The sequence below is a fragment of the Salvia hispanica genome, chromosome 4 (assembly GCF_029641045.1).
Source record: "Salvia hispanica isolate PSC_SH4W2 chromosome 4, Shi_PSC_v1, whole genome shotgun sequence".
NCBI lineage: Eukaryota > Viridiplantae > Streptophyta > Magnoliopsida > Lamiales > Lamiaceae > Salvia > Salvia hispanica.
In genome coordinates, this window is record NC_142695.1 from 3,860,436 (window position 1) to 3,875,907 (window position 15,472).

A 15,472-nucleotide genomic window follows, 5' to 3' on the forward strand; every position below is an offset into this window, starting at 1 on the left:
TTGGGATAGGGCTGACAATTTTTGACACGACACGAACCGGCACAAAATTAATGGGTTTGGGTCAGAGCTTATTGGGTTCGTGTCCTTATCGGATCGACCCATTAAGGACACGAAAATTTCGTGTTGTGTTCGTGTTATCCGTTAACAAATAATATTTTAATATTATTAATTCTTATTATTTTCATTTTTCAATACTTATTGAATGACTCTTACAATCTCATTTTTCAATACGTGTTGTTATCGTGTCGTGTTGACCCGAAGTGGTTCGTGTCGTGTTCGTGTCGTGATCGTGTCTGAGGGTAGCGGGTCGTGTTCGTGTTCGTGTTTGAGGTTTTCTTAACGGGTCGTGTTCGTGTTTGTTGTTACGTGTTCGTGTCGACACGATAACGACCCGACACGCACGATTTGTGTGCCCTAGTTTGGGGTCATATCACTCGTATCTACGTATAAGCTTTATAAATTGTTGGATATTGTGGGAGCAATTGAACAAATAAATAAGTCAGGTACCAAACTGCAAGAAGACTATGAGAAGTTGGTAAATACCATTCATCTTAGAATTCCACAGTTAGTTTGTGACAACATCACACACTTTTTATGCGAGATCATCGTCTTCTTCAAGATTCAACTGAGAGAGTTCTTGAGAGATACGAGTAATTTGAGTATGTGAGGTGCTTCGATCCATCTCTGTAATTTCTTGGAACATTAGTGAATAAAGTAGTTCGCCTTCTCCGTGGATGCAGGCTTTTACGACCGAACCATATAGCTCCTTGTGTGCTTTATTGTACTATTTGATCGATTCTTGTTTGGTGGTTTTCTGCCGATCATTTGCATTCACATACATTAAACTTATACATGATGTCTATGCTCGTCACTAAGTAAACTTTAACCGACACATATTTTGTGAATTATACAAGGGTGTTGACTAAGTTTACCTATGAAAATATAATAGAGTATGGTTATTTAATTTTATATGACTGAGAACTTGAATAAACTCTGAATTGGCACGTTTACATGTAATGCTGCATCCTTCATCATTTACCATCTAGTCCCAATTTAAAAGATAGCCAAGCAAAGAGGTCATCCATTTCCTCTGGAATAGTAGTGTGGCCAAGCCTGTATGATTATGATACTTTTTGTAAATTGTAAATTTGTAACAATCATTTGAAGTAATTAGTTATGAGAACAAATGCTAACTGCAGAAGATGGCGTACTTGGCATAGGATTTAAACGTGACATCTCGAAATCCAGTTGAAGTGAACGTCTTATAAGACTTGACACCAAATTTATAATCAACCATATCATCTTCTGCATTGTTATTTGCCAGTATCATATCATCAGACATGTAAATGTGTAGAGAAATTGATAGAAATGTTTCATTCCAACTTAATCAGACTCATGTTCGATCCTTTGAAGTGGTTCAACATTCTTTTACCTCATTCCACGTTAATACGGCTAGAGATGTTAATGCAGCTTAAAACCAATTCAGTACTTCAATAATGATTTTGATAAAATGAATAATTAGAAACAAAATATCAACCATCCAATCTATATTTAATACTAGTATATAGGAGATGGATGATGACATAACTTTTTATTAATGTAGATTACAAAACTATATTAGTTCACAAATATAGATATCATTAAAAACATATCAGTTTTTTACTCAAGATCAGTTCGCTGGTTCATAAATATTAATTCCTAACTTAATATTAGTAACCGATATGTTTTGTGATGCCAACTAATATTAAGATGAATAATAATAAATTTACTATTGTAATTTTATAGTGAAATAATTTAAAATTTATTGAAATATGTTTATGCTTTATTTTTAAGATATGTGAAGATTAATCACAATTAATTCATGCTTTTTAAATCATTGAACGACTCAATGTTTAACATAAGTCAATCTTATCAATTGTGGTAGTTATGGGAAAACCAAACTTTTTGAAAGTTTCATAAGATTAGATGTCAATGTCCCTTTTTAAAATTGTTTTGCACTATAAGTAGTATTTAACCGTCTTTGAATTTAAGTATATAATTATTTTGAAAATCTCCCAATTAGATATTCTAGTAGTATATATAAAAATACATTTAGACATTGAATTTCATTTTGTCATATGATTAAAATTTCTAATAATCATTTCCTACATAGGTATGTGATCAAATCCACAAATAGAACAATATCCATATTTTTTGGTTTCCAATTTTATCCTTATAGTACTAAACAAGTAATCAGTATATGCTGACCTCGACCTCGTTTATAATACTACTAACTCTCATCCATCTAAAATATAGTTGGACTTGGACAGTCTATATACATGGTCTTAACCCAATGAGTCGACCCGATTGACATCCATATTTTGCAAAACAAGTAGTAATATCAAAGAAAAGCTATCATTAATCTTACCTTTGCCATGCGAAAGCAGAATAGGCAAGGATGCAGCACGCGCAGATGCATCAGCCACACCATCTATTTTGTAACTCAGAGTGCTGGAAAAGTAAATGGTAAGAAATCATTTTGTGATAATGAAAAGAAACATAAATTGGAAAATGTTAATTGTGTTGGAACAAACTCTGCCAATGGAAGCCAACCGCTTAGTCCAAAAACAGCACTTATATTTTGGGAGAAGTTTTGGCCATTCTCAAATTTCCCTCTTACAAAACAAGTAGCACAATATAGCGATTGGGCCGCACCCATACTGAACCCTCCGATCCCGAGTTTTACTGTCAAAATAAAATTCGAACCAAGTGAGTTGACATTAGTATCCAAGAGGCTGCAACCGGAATAACGCAATCGTTTAAGGGGCAAAACCGTCACTTCATTACTTTTTTAGAATTTTTTATAATTTCTGTTACAAAGTGACACATAATTGAAAGGAAGTGAATCAGCCTACGATCACATGAATCCAAAAAAACTTACTATGAGCCGGTTCATTAGCCAATAAGCTTGCAACATACGAAGCCGAAGCTTCCAAACCATCCACATCATCATAGCCATCATCAAGCTCATTCACATCAAACCCTAACCATATACTAATAAATCATTCAGCATTTCAATTTGAGGAATTAATAATGATGAGTTAGTTACATGACTAACTCAAACTCACAAGCTGTTGATGTAGAGCCTCCATAGAAAGCAACTGGTTGTTCAGGCGCAGTTGGGCAGATCCACTTTATCTGTGAATTAATTACTACTATAATTTATTAGATGGACTAAAATAAATCATTACAACTGAATACTAGTATATGTTAATTCATCCTTACATTTGGAAGGGCAATGGTTTCAAAGAGAGTACACCAGCTGCAAATTAAAGATATGTACATTAATAATTCTATTAATACATGTCGGTTTGCAAAATAAAATAATACCAAGATACAATATATGATTGATTTGTGAGATTATTTTAGTCATAGAGGGTTAGCTATGACTAATTATCCCATGATTATCTATCTAGGATTGAGTTGTGAGGTTGAATCTCATGAACCAAACACACTATAAATTATATCCCGGATACAATCTTGCAAACCGAACACCCCTGTGTTAGTGTAGTATAAAATTAAGCTCCGACAATCCTAAACCAAAGTGTATATATACTATATATTTGTGAGTTGAGAGATTAATTATAATTACCTATTGCCATCGCTGCCAATGCCATGGAGCCACACTATGGTTGCTTGGTGTTGACCTTTAGGGCTCACCACATAGGTTGGTCCAAACTCATAACTCCTCACACCAGCTGCTCTAGAATTATCAATTATGTTAGAATCAATAGAATTGAACCAAAAAGGGAGAAATAATTAAGCCTCTTTTTTACTTTAGTAAAAGGTAAAATTGTAGTTTCGCAAAGTAAGTTTTTAAAAAATCTCAAAACGATGCGCAATGTATTTTTTCATCCGAAAAAGTTATGCAGATGATTAGGATATGTTTTCATATAAATGTATGAATTTTTATAGGCTCGAAATTAAGGTTAATGTTTTCTAAGGCATTGTTACAAATGATAAGTACATTATAGAATTTGAACTACGTATATTTCTATCATCTAGCATTAGTATATATAATAAATTTTGAACTGCATAAAATCTGTAATATTGAATAGTTTTGAAACTATTAAAAATTGTCCCTAAAGGAGGACGAAGATAATTACTATTATATTAAAAACATGTTAAAAGAGAGAAGTGAGAGATAATAGATCAATGAAAGAAGAGAGGGAATAAGAACAAAATAAAAATTGTCAAATTTGGTAGTAGTAATAAGTAAGACATCTGCTGACTGCTGCAATTTAAAATTTCATGAGGATTATGATTTCAAACTTTTTAGTATAAATAAAACATATAAAATCTGAATAAAATTAATTCTATTCAAGAAATATTAATACAAAAGCCAATATAAGTGAAATAGTAAATTTGTTTAGATCGCATAAAGCCTTTTACGAGTCCATTTTGGTAAACATGAAATGAGATATATATGCATCAAAACTTAAATACTTTATGATAAATCAATACATTAAATTTAAAAGAAAATAAAGTAAAGATAAATGGCTAAAATTAAAATATATTTACACGGCCACAGAGTTTTTCCGGCTCGACTCCAAGGGATCGAAAGAGTCGGCCGCACTCTCCCTCCCGATGCTCGAAAGACATAAAACAAGACTAACCAGAAGCGCCAGTTGAATGCGCAGCGAAACTCATGTTCCTCTCGAATGAGGCGAATGAATACAGCAGCTTAATTACTGCAAAACACATTACATACATTTCGTAAAACCTTGCAAAGTTGGAATAAACATAGAAAAAGAAGGCACAATCTGTGATATGTGAAATTGAAGAAGACGAAGCAATTTATTGAGTGGAAAAGAATCACCTTGAGTTGAATGGCATATAGCAGGTTAATTATATTAGTACTTTCATAACATCCACATGTATAGAAATATTTACATGGAATATTGACATGTGCAAGTCTATTAAACAATAAAAGTTGAATGCTTAGCACGTTAAATTAAAGTACTTAAGTAAACTATGAGCTAGCTACGTCTTACCTATTTTAATTAAATAAAATCTCTAATGGATCGAAACTACATAGATGTCAACGCTAAGAATTAAAGATAATATTGATGTGGTTAATTTAATAAGTCAATAATGTAAATGATAATAAAATATGCAATATTTAAATTAATACATGCCTTAAATGAGGCATCTTAAAGAAGTTTCCGAAAAATCCACCATTAGCCCAAAATTACAAAATTATAAATTGTAGATAATATCCAATAATTTTCGAGACTTTTTTTTTATCTTTCAGTGTATATGCTTTGTTGTTTGGTGTCATATAACTCGTATCTACGGTATAGACTTTATACATTATACCTGTACGTGATGATGCCTATGTTCGTTCGTCTAGGGGTGAGCATTTGGTTTCGGTACGATTTTTTTGCTTATACCAAACCAAAAGTACCGAATTTAGTTCAAATTCCAAACCGAACCGAATTTAGTTCAGAGTACACATCACTTTAGCTATTAAGAAGGCGAATGGTTTTAGACAGATAGTTCTCTTGTCCTATGGCATGTCAACCATTCATGTGATAACATGTGACTATCTTCTAAAGGTTTGGGACTAGCAAAATAAGTTCCATAATACATAGGAAAGTAGAATCGCTACTCATCCCATAATTCCAGTCAAACAATGTTCATGTTATCATGTAATCCAAATCAAGCAATAACACCATGGTGAAATCACACAAGAAAAGACAGATTGAGACAAATAAATTTTGAAAGTCATTGACAGCCATCCAGTAATAATGCATCCTTCATCATTTACCATCCAGTCCCATTTTGGAAGATAGCCAAACACAAAGGTCATCCATTTCCTCTGGAAGAGTATAGTGACCAAGCCTGTATGATAAGTACATTTTTTAACCATCATTAATTTGAACCAAGGGGAAACAAGGCTAGGTAACCGGAGAACATAGCTTACGTCGTATAGGATTTAAACGTGACATCTCGAAATCCAACGGAAGTAAACTTCCGATGACACCTCTCACCAAATTCATGAGCAACTTCATCATCCCCTGCAATGTTATTTCCCACTATCATCAAAACATGTACTAGTAATTGTGCAGAGAAATTGTCAAACACTACAATAACATAGACATTGTGTGAATTCAGCAGTGTTCATCCCTCTCTTGAAAAGCTATTATTATCATTACCTTGGCCATGGCAAAGCAGAATAGGCAAGGATGCAGCGCGCTCAAAAGCCTCGGCTACACCTTCTAATTTGTGACTCAGAGTCCTGGAAAAGTGGCATCATTTTATTATAACATTAATTGGCCATTTGACAATCAAGAGAGTATTGTTTGGAACAAACTTTGCGCTGGGAAGCAGGCCGCTTAATCCAACAACAGCACTTATATTTGGGGAGAACTCGTTGTCATTCTCGAATTTCCCTCGAGCAAAACAACAAGTAGCACAGTACAGCGATGCTGCTGCACCCATGCTGAAGCCTCCAATGAGAGTTGCACGAGCTGCAAGAGACACCGATCGAACCAAAGAGGAATATCATTTATCACAAACATGTCAAATGTATTTGTCAAGTGAGAGAAGGAAGCAGACAGTGATTACCTATGGCCATTGTCCCCAAGGCCATGGAGCCACACAATGGTTGCTTCGTGTTTACCTTTAGACTTCACCACATGCGTTCGTCCAAACTCAAAAGTTTTCCCAGATGCTGCACCAGATTCATGTAAATTTCCATAGACTAAGGTAAGCAATCAAAAAATTGTTTATTCATTCTTTTTAATTCCTCTGTTCCCTTTTACATCGATGATTGGTAGGAATGAACCAAGACTAACCAGAAGCTGCAGCCGAGGGGGCAATGGAGCTCATGTTCCTTCCGATAAATGAACACAGCAGCAAACAAAATGCAAAGAAGAGGAGTACTACTACTACTGCTATGCCTATAATTAATTATATTCTTTTATAAAAACACAACTCAGCAATACTTGTCTACATGATTCTTGTTACCTCTGTTTGTTGGTTTATGAATTTTTTTTTAATTCCAATATTTTAAAAATTACTGTATCAATGTAATTAATTTATAATTTATGGAGTAATTAATTAAAAAACAAAGCTCAATTTATTTGGGAGTCATTTTTGCTTTTTTTTTAAAAAAAAATTGCATGCAATTTTACTTCTTTTTCCCTACACAAACATAGAGCGGACTCAGATCCTCAAAATCAAATGCATAAAAACTGAAGCATAAATCAAAAATTTGTTTCAAGAATTAGACAAAACTTGATGAACATTAAATCATCAAGTAGTATAACACAATAAAAATGAAAACTATTACAAGTTTCTTCGTCATATCAAATAGAACACCATCTTTACACTTTCAAAGAAGTTCAATCGGCAGCTTAAAACGTGACACCAAGTGTGAATCCAAGATGCACAAATACAGCCCAATGCATACATCTATCTATCATTCTTTCTCATATCAAATAGAACACTGTTACGATTTAAACCGTAACGATAGCAGAGGCAAGAGATTCGCCGGAGAGAGGTTCGTTCGCAGAGATAAATCTCTGTCGAGCAACCGAGATTCCCACGCCAACAAGGGTTTGGCCGTGGTGAAGAAAACTTGGCAGAAAAGTAACGCAAGAAAATTAGGAAATTTATGATATATTGATTGATTCTCTCAACACAGAGAATCCCTATTTATATATCTAAGGACCCTAGGTTTGGTTCGACTCGATCATACCGGAAAAGAACCAACAAGAAAACCCGATATGGAGCTTATAATCACGCTCGACTCAAAAAATAAATAAAGAAGTCCAAAATATAAATATTCATTTAAATAACAAAATACTAAACTAACGAGACACAAAGTATCCCTATTTATATATCTTAGGAAATTTCTTTTATATATCTTAGGAAATTTCTTCTGCTGCTAACGACTCTGCTGCTAACGAGACACAAGAAAATTAGGAAATTTCTGATATATTGATTGATTCTCTCAACACACAGAATCCCTATTTATATATCTTAGGAAATTTCTTCTGCTGCCGTCTCGGTCGCCCATCTCTTCTCGGCTCCACTTGCATATGAGCCTTACGTCCCTTCTTCCGTTGTGCCCCCTCTGCCACGCTCTGTTCTGGTCTGGCTATGGAGCTCACTGGTATCGTTGTTGAGGACGTTGGGGAAACACCCGTATCAAACACCATCTTTAACATATCAATTAAAAGATACCTAACCCTTCAATTATTGAATTATATGTCACAACATTAGGTGGAGGCTGTTCATGCTTGTTGGTTCGCATTGTCCGTAGGCATCCGGATGAGCTATCCAATTCTCATCTTCCAACATTCATTCGTTGACGATGAATGTATCGTAAATATAAACATTGGGTTTGCAGCTGCGCGTATACACTAGACACAGCTTTGCATAACCCATTAATCAACCCATTATATTCATTAGACTCACACAGTTCCACGGCCAACAATTTCCACGTCAGATTTGCAGCAACAAGGATCTTTCCAACCAATAAAAACCCTCTGAAGCATTTCGTCAAACATATGAAGGGCTATATAGTCAGCATCAGCATCTACCGAAACAGAGTAACAGCATCACAGGCAAAGATCTGAAATCGAATTTGGCATATGCTCAAAAGGAGTATCTAATTTGGAAAAATAAATTAAATGGATTTGTGTTGGAAAAGAGAAAGCATAACACAAAATAATAGAAATAGTTAAACTGATTGAGTGATAACAAGCTAGTTACAGAATTACCTCGGCGCCGTATAAATGGCGGCGGTCGTGGAGGTGGTGGAGGTGGCGGCGGCCTTGACCTAGTGGTGGATGAACTGTGAAGAATTTGTGAAGCGAACGACATATAAATAGGGAAATGGAAAGGTAAAACAACTAATCCTAAAATTACGCTAATAAAATAATAATACTCGTTAATTAATAATCGATTATAGTATAATTTAACAAATACTAGTACTAAGATTTAAAGAAAAATTGGACCACATACAATAAAAAAATGATTAATTGTACCCTCAAATTTGATCAAATTCTAATAATCACAAATTTAATTTTGAACATATACAAAACTACGAACACAAACTACTAGTAAAATAATATAGGACCCTCAAATTTGATCAAATTCTAATAATCACAAATTTAATTTTGAACATATACAAAACTATGAACACAAACTACTAGTAAAATAATATAGGACGGAGGGAGTAATACCAAATGAAATCTCAAATTAATTCTCGTTTTCGATACGCATTAATAAACGTGTTGTGTTTTCATTCATATTTACATTTATCGTTACAATGCAACTTCTCACTCGAGCAGAAATAACATATACAAATGCATATAATTTGGATTAACACATGTGTTGGCATAGTTATTTATTTGAAGAAACTAGAAACATCAAGTAGTCAGGATTGATGGATAGAACTGAGCAACATTGCCTACAACGGGCACTGTCGTATCCGGGAAATTCTCATTTCCCGGAAGCTCACTCACTCTACCACTAGACTCGACCAGAAGGGGATAGGGGAGTAGATGTCCCGGCAAATCCCCTTCCATAGTTTCTGCCGTGTAAAGATCCCAATTCTTCTCCGATAGACGATTCACCTATTAGCAAACGAAACAAATAAATATCTCACAATATTAAATTAGCGTAAAAAAAAGAGAACTGAAATCACAGTATAAGTCTTAAGAGCTAATTCACTTGTCATCACCTTCCGTATACACTCCAATCTCTCGGGATGACAAAACGCGTCGTCCAAAAGGCCAAGGTGCTCGTACCACAGTGCCATTCGAAAGCCATAGATAACGCCCCTCGCTGCCTTCTTGCATGATAGATGATACGGCTGATACGCCCCCATCGCGATCTCTGAGTCCCTCGCGCCATCCATCGATCTCTGGTTAATGTTGGCCGATCCAACTATTATGTATTCATCATCAACTGTCACCAAACAAAAAACAAAACACCGAATCAACCACCGTTAGAAGGAAGAATTAGGAAATGTAGCATCGATTACCGATCATCATCTTGGAGTGGACGTAGATCATGCCGCGTCGCGACTGCTGCGCTCTGCTGTAGTCCGTATCGCGCTCCGGTTTCAATGGCGGCTCGTATTCTCCATCTCTCTTCGTCTCTCTGTTTCCGAGGCAGAAGAATGTCAAGTAGTCTCTCAGATCTGCGGCGGTTACGCCTTTCGCTTTCAGTGCCTCCGCCACGTCAGTGTACATCATCTCCATCGTCCGTTTCTGCCAGCTCAGGATCGTCTGCACCGCCGCGCTATCCGGAAACCCCTCCGGCCACATCGGCACCACCACGTACACTCTGAAAGGCTGCCCTTCCGCAATTTTGCACGCGATCTTCAACGACAGCTCCTTCGGAATCAGATGCAGAGCCCCGACCTCCTCGATTTTGACCTCATCGGTCTCCAGCCACGAGAATGAGCTGCCGAGGAAGTACTGATTCTCGATGTAGATGAAATTGTTCGCGCGGCGGATCGCGTGGATGTAGGCGTCCTGAATGCTCCGATCGATGATGCTGTCCTTGCCGCTGATCAGACCGGATCTCGCAGCCTCCTCCGGCAGCTCCGGGAAACCGAACGCCGCGCCTCCGTCGATAGATCTGAAGATCTGCACGTTCCACGTGTCGTGATCTTCGGGGAGCATCACCGGAGACGGCGGCGCCAAGGCGCTGCGGAGCTCCTGCAGCTGGAGGAGCAGATCTCTCCCGCCCTGCTTCCGCCACCTCTGCTCGAAATTGTAGAGCACATCCCACGCGGCGGCGCCCTCCACCTTGCAGTGGATGTCGTGCCATGGCTCCCTCGGCCCTCCCCTCCGGATGTCGGCGCCGCGGCAGTTGGCCTGATGGAAGTCGTCGGCGTGGACCGTGTTCAGAGTTCGGAACAGAGAGTGATTTTGATTATCGTATCTTCCGTCGCAGAGATCAATTCCGCCGACGAAGCTCACCAGCCTCCTAATCCGATCGTCTCCGTTAGGCATCGCGGCGTCCGCCACCAACAATTTCTGGTGGTGCGAGAACATAGTGCCGATTTCCACCCCCTGCGCGAAACTCCGGCCGTCATCGGGATTGCGCGGGCAGAGCACGCAATTCACACCTGTGTTACGAAAATAACTGTCGGTATCTTCATCGTGAGTCGCAAGCAATCCATCGTTCTTCAACAGCTTCACCGATGTCCTCTCATCCCAAACCAGCATCAAAACCCTAACTCCTTGATTAGCCTTCTTAATCAGCAATTCGCCGAGATCTATCTCAGATCTAGCCAGATCTATCTCAGATCCGGCCGGATCCCTCACCAATTTGATCTTCGTGTACACCGACCAGCCGCAGATGTAGATCAAATGCTTCGCGGCGGAGATCGTACGGAAAACATCCTCCCAGCACCGCCGCGGATTGTAAATTCTCCCGCCGGCGAGGCGGATCTGAGGGAGGAATCCGTCGGCGACGTGCGCGTCCTGGTACAGAGTGACTCTGCATCCCTTCCTCTGCGGGAAGAAGGTGTACGGAACGCCGGGGAAGTTGCGGCTCTTGAGGCCGCGCGACCAGCAGCGCTCGCGCGCGACGTCGTAGAAGTGGAGGCGGACGCGGAGCCTGGAGCCGCCGTGGATCGGCTGGCGGCGGCGGTTGAGGATGTCGAGCCACGTCTCGACTCGATCGCCGGGGATGAGGTCGGCGACGGGGAGCTCGGCTGTTCCGACGAGTTTGGTGCCGATTGGATTGTCGAGCTTGATGTTGAAGACGAGTCTGGAGGCGGAGTGGGCGCAGTAGATGTGGAACGATTCGTTCCACTGAGGGTTCGAGTCGTGTTCGTGTAGTAGTCGTGTGCGGCCGACTCGAGTTTTCTCTAAGTCGATGGTGGCGTAGAGGCGCGAAGCGTGCTTGTTGAAATGTCCGGCTTCTTCTACCTATGATTGATTAATCGCGGGAAAGTATAAATTTGATTTATAAATTATTTCGTGGAATTAATATGATTTTAAATATTCAAAATATTTAATTGAATTATGAACTATTTGAATAGTAGTACTTTTTTTTAAGTGTCATAATCTATAAATTTATTAAGCATTGATAACTTATAAAAACGTGTTGGGGTTTCAAGTTTTAAAATTTTGAAATTTGAAAGTGGAACTATAACTCGAATTTGACATGACCCATGCATGCATGGATGTTGGGTGTGGAGCAGTGGAAACGACCATTTTTCTAAGGATAAAGACATTTTTTTATAAATGAATTACATATAATTCATGGTGTTAATTAATAATTTTAATAATCATAGCATTAAATTAATGACTACTATGTATATATTCGTAGAAAAACGGATTTTACAGGCACACTATTATTCACGGGGCCATAAATATGTAAAAAGATTTTATTATTAACCCTTTTATTTTACTTATTATCCAGTAAAGATGGATCCTATTACAATACACCTGAATTTACGCTAATAAATCTTTTTTATGAACGTCAGAGATGAATTGTGGGCTGAAAATAAGCAAGCTGAATAATTTTTTTAGCCTAAATGTAAGGGTCAAATATTTGAATTCAAAGACTATTTTGTTCCCTACAAAATATACAAGAAGACCTAAAGTAATTTTCTTTAGCACAATTCACATATATACGTTTACATTTTTTCAAACTCTCATTATTTTAATTCCCAGAATAAAAATGCATGTGAAATAGAATATATAGTATGTGTTTATATTCTATTAATAAAAGTTTTTTTGGCTTTTGAGTGGTGTAAAATGTAAATGACCCAATCACCAACTCGATGCATGGATTAGGTAACAGATTATAACAAACTCCACCAACATTCACTATCAGTCAATAATGATATCCTTGTCCCAATTAGAAATTAGAATTTCTATAGGGATGCAAAGTTTATTTAATTATTTCACTATCAAATTAATTACACTCGAAACACTAAAAGTAAACGAAAATCGACACCAATGAATGAAATTCAATTTCAAATACTGATGTTGAACTTGTCTAGTAAGAAGATGCATTGCATAGATTTTTATAATCGAATGCTTAAAAAAGTGAAAATGATCCTTCATTTTTATTTTAAACATGCATTATCGTTTAAACCACTCCATGAAAGTAGTACTTATGATATATGAAAATATGAATTTAATCAACGAGTTTAAACTTCAAAATCAATTCTATCTATAAGATAAACATAACTGGTGTTTTTTTTATGGATAAATGAATTTAAATTTAAAGATCACGCCATAGAGGATCCGAACTTGAGACTTTTAGCTTCAGACATTAGCCTCTCTACCACTTGGGTAACTCACACACACAAATAGTGAAATAACTAGTGTTGTACATATATATAAAAAATTAGTTGGGCGTGACATAAAAATGGAGATATAAATAAAATACCTTATGATAAAGGTTGGAAAGAAATCCAAGATGAAGATTGTCGATCTCATAGATAGTTGCATGAAGATCTCCATGGAGCAAAACTTGTTCCTCCATTCTCTCTCTCTAATTTTCTCTCTCTAAAGTTACGACGCATGCACATATATTTCATCTACTCCTTCTTCTCTTTTTTGTATTGACTTGACTTAATGTGTAGCGAGGAAATGACACAAACGATTACGTACTATCTAAGAGAAATTAATTAATTAAATACCTATGTTAGCAGCCATGACATCCATTATTGTTTTCAAATTGTGGAGTAGGTTTACGTAAGTTGAAATTTGCGTGTAGTAAATATTCAATAAGGTGAGTATTTTGGAGTTTGAATATAATTACATTTAATTTTGATTATTTAAGTATGGATTATTTTGTACTGATTTTTGGATTGTTGTATGTCACATTTGATTTTTCAAGTATAATTTGCACAGTTGTATGATTTGTGGTGATCGAATTTGGGTTTCTGTTGATTACTCCATAAAATATAGTACTCCATCCATTCCCAAAGAATATCAACTTTGGGTTTTGCACGAGTTTTAATGTAAGATTGGTAAAGTAAGAGAGGTAGAGAGAAAAAAAATTAAAGTATTATTAGTAGAGAATAAGCTCCACCTCACTAAAGAGAAAAAACTTTACAAAATTCAAAAATGCATATTCTTGTGTGACGAACTAAAAAGGAAATAGTGCATATTCTTATGAGACGGAGGGAGTATTTCTAAACTGGTCCAATTAAATTTAGCAAATTGAGCTGTTTTTGGTTGACAAATCATGACTGGGGAGGCTGCAAATTGTTTCACATGTCACACCCCCCCACCGGAAAAAGTTTGAATTCAATATTAGTAATTGTTTTGTTTATGTTTTATATTTTGAATTCAGTTTTGTTTTATTTTGTTTTGTTTTGAATACTCTCTTTAATATTTCTGCAAAATTTCAGCTACCTAAGAATTCTATTGGGGTTGGACATTATGCAAGAAACCAAAGCACCAGCTCTGAGTACCGCTCTTGTGTTATTGATGTTTAACGTTATTTTATTTATATATTTAAAATTATAGAGAGAAAATCAATAAATTAAGCTTTTATTTTTTATGATTTACATAAATTAATTAGCCAGTGATTTTGCAGGTATTAAGATCAAAATAAATATGTAAAACAAAACAGATAATATTATCATAGACACTAGAGTTGTGATCAAGAGTAGTATTCACATTTAGTACTATAACATTTTTCAATGCTACTTTCTTTTGATAAAAAAAATGTTGTTTAAAAAGAAATTCAATTTTTTTATCTGTACCGTACTAGTTCATCAAAGAGGGCAATTTAGGCGAGTTGCTTTATTGTGCATCTAATTTCATCAACCTATAAATAAAATAATCAGCCAATAAAAAATTAACAAATATATAACGTAAAAAAAAGGCATAATTCAGTAATTCATCTCTCAAAAGTTTTCAGGCGTAGAACTAAAAGCCGCCTAAGCATATTCTTGGCAAATATAGATGCAAGAGAAAAAGGACAACGAGTTAATTTCCTTCCTATAAGAATACAAGAAATAAAGTAAATACATTTTTTTCGAGAAAGCTAATTTATTTTCCACCTTTTTGCCGCAATTATTAATTATATATGCCACGTCATATCCAAACTTATTGCTCCCACCATCCTTAGAAATAAAAAAAATCATCTTCTCAAATTAATTAATATATTAATCATTTTTCTCAGTTCTCTAATTAAAATATTGATTTTTTTTACTCTCCATTTAATACTTATAAACACCTTTTTTTCTCTAATTAACATATTAACGAACAATTCCTGAATCTTGTGATGATGAAGAAGACATGTGTCGTCTTATCCGAGACGGATGGACTAGATTTTTAGGCTGGAATTATATAAAAGTTTGCAAGTTGTCCATAGAGAAAAAAATATCAAATAAGAATGCTATATACACTTGAGATTTGAGAATTGGCGAATGCATCTTCTTAGATAAAAGTTGGATAATTTAACTAACAGGAGATGAACAAATAAAAAT

The 15,472-nt window shown here is 36.2% G+C and overlaps 3 protein-coding genes across 4 annotated transcripts; all 3 read right to left on the reverse strand.

Moving 5' to 3' along the window:
- Positions 1 to 582: 582 nt before the first annotated feature.
- LOC125195703 (acyl-protein thioesterase 1-like) lies at positions 583 to 4,816 on the reverse strand. The gene is made up of 9 exons (XM_089057607.1): positions 4,656 to 4,816; positions 3,632 to 3,737; positions 3,265 to 3,301; positions 3,108 to 3,177; positions 2,921 to 3,022; positions 2,574 to 2,724; positions 2,408 to 2,490; positions 1,212 to 1,305; positions 583 to 1,113 (listed from the first exon to the last, which is right to left on the reverse strand). Exons 1-9 carry the CDS (start codon positions 4,750 to 4,752, stop codon positions 1,032 to 1,034), a joined length of 822 nt encoding a protein of 273 aa, XP_088913733.1. The 5' UTR covers positions 4,753 to 4,816; the 3' UTR covers positions 583 to 1,031.
- A 770-nt stretch (positions 4,817 to 5,586) lies between these two features.
- Positions 5,587 to 8,834, reverse strand: LOC125193632 (acyl-protein thioesterase 1-like). 2 transcript variants are annotated; one of them, XM_089057609.1, is made up of 6 exons: positions 8,772 to 8,834; positions 6,610 to 6,715; positions 6,356 to 6,512; positions 6,198 to 6,280; positions 5,966 to 6,059; positions 5,587 to 5,883 (listed from the first exon to the last, which is right to left on the reverse strand). In XM_089057609.1, exons 2-6 carry the CDS (start codon positions 6,632 to 6,634, stop codon positions 5,802 to 5,804), a joined length of 441 nt encoding a protein of 146 aa, XP_088913735.1. In that variant the 5' UTR covers positions 6,635 to 6,715; positions 8,772 to 8,834; the 3' UTR covers positions 5,587 to 5,801. The 2 variants fall into 2 exon arrangements, with proteins under 2 accessions (XP_088913735.1, XP_088913734.1); XM_089057608.1 differs by lacking the exon at positions 8,772 to 8,834 and adding an exon at positions 8,467 to 8,591.
- Positions 8,835 to 9,275: 441 nt separating this feature from the next.
- LOC125195702 (phospholipase D alpha 1-like) lies at positions 9,276 to 13,540 on the reverse strand. The gene is made up of 4 exons (XM_048093874.2): positions 13,417 to 13,540; positions 10,040 to 11,942; positions 9,737 to 9,963; positions 9,276 to 9,629 (listed from the first exon to the last, which is right to left on the reverse strand). Exons 1-4 carry the CDS (start codon positions 13,510 to 13,512, stop codon positions 9,423 to 9,425), a joined length of 2,433 nt encoding a protein of 810 aa, XP_047949831.2. The 5' UTR covers positions 13,513 to 13,540; the 3' UTR covers positions 9,276 to 9,422.
- Positions 13,541 to 15,472: the final 1,932 nt, after the last annotated feature.

Coding starts and splice junctions, on each gene's coding strand:
- LOC125195702 (XM_048093874.2), bottom strand. CDS start 13,512: ATGGAGGAACAAGTTTTGCTCCATGGAGATCTTCATGCAACTATCTAT. Junction 9,964..10,039: donor CCACTCCAAGATGATGATCG/GTAATCGATGCT, acceptor GTTTGGTGACAG/TTGATGATGAATACATAATA. Junction 9,630..9,736: donor GATTGGAGTGTATACGGAAG/GTGATGACAAGT, acceptor GTTTGCTAATAG/GTGAATCGTCTATCGGAGAA.
- LOC125195703 (XM_089057607.1), bottom strand. CDS start 4,752: ATGTATGTAATGTGTTTTGCAGTAATTAAGCTGCTGTATTCATTCGCC. Junction 3,023..3,107: donor AGGCTCTACATCAACAGCTT/GTGAGTTTGAGT, acceptor GTATATGGTTAG/GGTTTGATGTGAATGAGCTT. Junction 1,306..2,407: donor TCTGCTTTCGCATGGCAAAG/GTAAGATTAATG, acceptor ATAACAATGCAG/AAGATGATATGGTTGATTAT.
- LOC125193632 (XM_089057609.1), bottom strand. CDS start 6,634: ATGGCCTTGGGGACAATGGCCATAG. Junction 6,281..6,355: donor GGCCTGCTTCCCAGCGCAAA/GTTTGTTCCAAA, acceptor CCACTTTTCCAG/GACTCTGAGTCACAAATTAG. Junction 6,060..6,197: donor TCTGCTTTGCCATGGCCAAG/GTAATGATAATA, acceptor ATAACATTGCAG/GGGATGATGAAGTTGCTCAT.